This window comes from Phalaenopsis equestris, unplaced genomic scaffold (genome assembly GCF_001263595.1).
Source record: "Phalaenopsis equestris unplaced genomic scaffold, ASM126359v1 Scaffold001336, whole genome shotgun sequence".
NCBI lineage: Eukaryota > Viridiplantae > Streptophyta > Magnoliopsida > Asparagales > Orchidaceae > Phalaenopsis > Phalaenopsis equestris.
The window spans coordinates 30,956-36,070 of NW_018165775.1; the positions used below are offsets into that span (position 1 = coordinate 30,956).

At 33.0% G+C, this 5,115-nt stretch overlaps 1 protein-coding gene across 2 annotated transcripts in view; it reads right to left on the reverse strand.

The window, feature by feature from the left end:
• LOC110034044 (tRNA (adenine(58)-N(1))-methyltransferase non-catalytic subunit trm6) overlaps positions 1-4,858 on the reverse strand; it is a gene marked incomplete at its 3' end in the record, with an annotated part of 30,089 nt that extends 25,231 nt beyond the window's left edge. The window contains 5 exon segments of one of the 2 annotated variants that reach the window (XM_020738280.1): positions 572-642; positions 717-798; positions 1,973-2,093; positions 4,388-4,527; positions 4,642-4,858. In XM_020738280.1, the coding sequence (XP_020593939.1) occupies positions 572-642; positions 717-798; positions 1,973-2,093; positions 4,388-4,527; positions 4,642-4,781 (554 nt within the window). 2 annotated transcript variants of the gene reach the window in all.
• Positions 4,859-5,115: the final 257 nt, after the last annotated feature.

The following is a 5,115-nucleotide window of genomic DNA, read 5'->3' on the forward strand; positions in this document are numbered from 1 at the left end:
ACTTGTATGAGGAGGCATTAACGCTCGAGAAAGCCAGGCCACGGGGTCGACCACGCGGCCGGCTTTCTTCCTTTTCAGCGGCAAGCGACCGCTGCCTCCGTAGGAAAGCACGAGAAAAAAATCTTAACTTTCCGGTTTGGGGCCGCGACGCTCGAAAAACACGGCCTTAAACGGACCCTACAACAAGCTAAAGAAATAACTCTCTAGAAAATTTTTAGCATTCTTTTGTCTTGTGTGTTTATGCAATTGCTCTTTTCTATGGCCTAATCATTTTCTAGTTATAGCTTTGTGACCAAAACATATTTCCATATTTTGCTACAAAACTTATATTTGGGTTTCCTTGAGAAAATTCAAAGTTTTCATTGAGCTGGATTTAAATAAGTATTATCCAATCTTTGAATTTAGAGCACAAGTATTGGATTATGAACAAGATCATCAGTAACCCATATTGCGTGATCACATATCAAGTATCTAGAGTTGTCAATAAGGTGCAAGTTTTGAAGCCAAATAATAAATGTAAATAGAAAAAAGTAGGACAATATGTAAAATATTGCAAAATAAATAACCTCACCTTTTGGAGCAGGGACGTCTTAGAAGTACTTTGGGTGCATATTTCTTCTGCTTCTTAATCTTATACTTCTCCTGCAATTAATTTGCAAATTAGCAGTATATTGAGAAGAAAAAAAAAGTTAGTCCCGTTTATTTCATTTACTCACTTGCGAAAGTATTGTTTTCTTTTCAAAGGTTGAACTGTTAGCTATAAGAGCTTCAACTATTTCATCACCACTAGCACCTTCCCTGGAATAACATCATGCCAGGACTGTTACAAATTTCATCCTCCCAAAAAATAAAAAATAAAAATAAAAGTCCGTAATGCTTATTCAGGAGAGGCTGTCTGCATATTACTAAGATTTCTTTCACTTAACCATGTTTGATTTTTCAAGAAGAAACAAGTTTGATTAATTGTAATCAGAAATAAACTCAGGCCTTGACCGTTGTTCAACTATTTTAGATAGTTTACTGGTTTTAACCACGACAAATTTGACGGTAATAAATTTGAAAAATTAACAGGATATGCCTACTTTCACTGAAATTTTTATTATTACAGAAATTTAGAAGATAGGTTCATAAATACTATGCTAATATGTCTCCTAGTTTGGGAGTTATCCACCTCATTTGCTTCAAATTAATATGATATGTAAAGTCATCAGTTAAATGATACATCTTCTCTATGCGTGGTAAAGCCGCCACTGAAATGACGGATAAAATTCATTTCTGAAAATTAATGAGGAAAACGAGTAGGCCAAGAATTACAAGCACAAAAATATGAGCATCTCATACAACACTAGACAAGAATAAACAGACTTAAAATTATAAAACAAACCCCAATTAGTTCAAGATAAGGCTAATGAAAATGATAATGCACAATTTATCTCCATCTCTTTACCTCTATTCATCACACTCTCTCTTTTCCACACCTTCCTTTTCTCTTCTTCCCTCCACCTGATGGAGTGGGAGAAAAGGCAATGTATAAAGACAATTATAACATTTAAGGAAAACAGAAAGCCTACTGTATTTGCTTAGATGTTGTAAAAGTCATATATTAGGTTACAAATAAATTTCAAATTGTATTTGGCAAACCTAAAAAAGTAGAAAAGGAAGTACATAGTCATAATGGACAGCGGTAACAAGGGCTTATTTGGTAATTTTATCCTAGGATTGTTTTGTGCAGTGTTGTCTGAAATAGTCAGCTTTGTAATTATAATAATAGATAAATGCTTTGTAACATTTTCAATGGCTGTGAAGCCTGGAAACGAAAGGGTGCACAACACAGTTTGTTTCCCGCCTGAATCAAAATGGTGATATAACGGGTCTAAAAAAGCAAAGCAAAAATAAAGTATCAAATAAAGCCTTTAATGAATGGATCATATAAAGTAAAAGGAATTAGATTGAGAGACACTAATCATGCTACCTCTTCATTGCATCTATATCTTCAGAAGAGAGACCTTGTGCAGTATTATTGTCAAACAAGGATCGATTATCCTTCATTTCACCATTTGCATGCAAGTAGTCTTTATCCTTCAAAATGGCAGCTAAGCACAACAATGTAAATTAGCAATCTTGATTAGTTAGGTCATTTTTGCACAAAAAATAAAAGAAACTAAGATAAATCAGTTCTTGGAAGCACAATCACAACTTGAGATTTTAACAGAACTAAGAACCTAACTAGTTTAGTGGTAAAAGCAATTAAAAAGATCTTCTAAGCATCCTGAGAAACACTACAAGTTTAATCTATAAATATAGAAAAAGGTGAAAAATGTCAAAATAATCTTTAAACTACTTGTATGAGGTTATTTTAGTCTTAGCTATATAACGAGTTTAATTTAGAGTGCATTAGGGGCGAAGGTGCAGTGTCGCACCACAGTTATGCCTCTTTGGCAAAACTGTGTTTCGTCTACGTTCTCAAAAAGATGCAGCTGAAAGTTACATTTTCCTACCAGACCTGACATCTGTGGTGGCTGCTAGAAAGTTGTAGTCTGACCTTTTCAAAAAAAAAATATTTGTAATAGCTACTGTAGCTTTTTGAACAACAGTTTCGCAGCTGCTTCTTCAAACTACTGCAGCTGCCCTAAACAAACCCTTAGTTCATTTACTTCTCAAATATGCACAAAATTCCCTCAATTGGATTATTTTAGATAAGATTCGAGGAGAAAAAGAACTATTTTGGCCCAAATTGAACGAGTCAAGGGACTAAATTGAACATATAAGTTAGAATGGGAATAAAACAACACCCCATATATAATCCAAGGACAATTGTAAACTATTTCTCTAGAAAGATAGTAGAGCTTACATTCAAGCCCATGTGTCTCAAACACAAATGAAGAACATTTTAACAGTAGTTCCACAAATATTATCAGTGTTTGATTATATTCATGGCCCATATGATCAAACTAGCTAAGAGATGAAACGCGTCTTTTTTTTTTATTTTGCAGTCGGAAATAATAAATTTAATGCCATTGTACAAGCCCCCTTTCTTCTTGGGGCCCTTTGCGTGGGTAGATTGGTAATTCAGAAAAGGTAACCAACTACTTATCATTAGAAGAGGTTGTATAAAGACAATAATGCACCATTTCATTGTACACACACAACAATTATGTGAATTACTAGAGAACACTAAAGAGTATTGGAGTGCTCTTCAAAACTGAAGTAACATCAATGCCACCTTTCAAAATCTGAACCCAAATACAATTATAGTAATCACTTATACTAGTATTTACTGAAATCTAATCAACAAAATATAGTAAGACTATGAATTAACAACATCACTACTGATTATTCATATATGCTTGATTTGCAAGAAGTAATTAAATCAACACTATTGTATATCACGTAATAAGTTCTTAATTAACTAAATAATAATTATAAAGGCAATCAATTTTAAGTAATAAGGATTTAAGCCTATTTGGTTCTTCACAATGACCAACCACACCGGAAATCTTTATTTAGAGCCTAAGCAAAACTATTAGTGTTCTGATAGTTGTTATTATAATTTTATAGCTTATTATATAGTTCTCCAAGCATATGCATTGATCGAGCCATATTGTTTCCATCTTTTCCAATTTCAAAAACAACATAAGTCACTTACAACAAAATTATCTTAAATCCCTCTAAACTAATCATTCATTAATCTATGATCCCTCATTTTGCCACAACTTTCGATCAATTTTAGTTTCATATCAAGAATTAAACAAAAATTTTATGATTACTTGATAATCTAAAAACAACCAAGAGGGGGCAGAAGCAGCCCATTCTTTAAGGTGGGTAAAATTTTAAGCAATAAATGATCTATTAATAAGTAATAATAATAGTAATAATAATAACAACAGTATTAATAATAATAATAATAATAATAATAATAATAATAATAATAATAATAATAATAATAATAATAATATGAATAAAAATACCCATAATTAGTGTTTCTAGGAAAAAAAAATAAATAACTAGTAAGATAATATTATAAGAATTATAGAATGGAAATTTAGATAAATAAAAATGTAAAATTTTAAGAAAATATATATAGACCAGTTGTTATTTTTTTTCTGAGAATTGAGCAAAATAATAGATTGAGAGTTGACAAACTCCAAAAACGCAATATTTTTATAATGCAATAAAAATTTTGAGGGGTGGTTCCGCTCATGCATCAACATTTCTCATCCGAGACCGACAATTGAAAAAGGAAAACCATTCAATCAAATCATGGCAATTTCAGGTCTTCGCATCATATTAGAATCATTTATTTATGGAAACAATAAAATCATAAAATTGTAAACAACTAGTGTCCTAGTCAAGTAACATGATAAACAAGGGTGTGAGAGAAACTAACCATTTCCAACCAGAGAAGAAGAAGGAAAGCATCTAGCAAGGACAGAACCGTTAGGGCCAATCTCGACCCTAAATAATGAACCAAACGGGCAGCCGACCAATGGTCTGAGGGAGCACTTTTTGTTCCCGATCTTAAGAGTCCTGCAGATCCAAAAGCATTGAATCATCAATTTTCGGCAGAATTCCGTCGTGGCCACACCAATGCTTGAACCATTAAAATATACAAGGGGTTTCGATATATAAAAGATAGCGTACGCGCCGGAAGAGAGTCGGGCAAAGACGAGACGGTCGCCGTCGTTGATATCCAGGAGAACGCTGCATCCTTCCCATGTATCTCCATGTTTCGCCGGCGAGGACACCTGACGGGGGTTGATGCTAGCAGACTGAGAAGCCATAGCTCGGCGTTTGGTTGGGAGTGTTTTTGTGGCCAATAAATTAAAGATTAGGGCTTGGGGAGTGGGCGATAGCAGTAGGTTTGGCGGCCCGATGAAGATTGAAAAGCATCATTTATTATTTTTATTTTTATTTGGATAATTACATACATAGTGCCATAAACATTATTATTTATAAATCAAACACGAAGATAATTTTTTTATTAATTATCAAACTGATATATTTATGTATGTCACGATCAAATTATTATGAATTTGATAAAAATAAATAAGCGTTGGGGTTTTATCATGACATTTGATATTTGAGTGAGAATTTGAAAAATAGATAAAAGAAGAA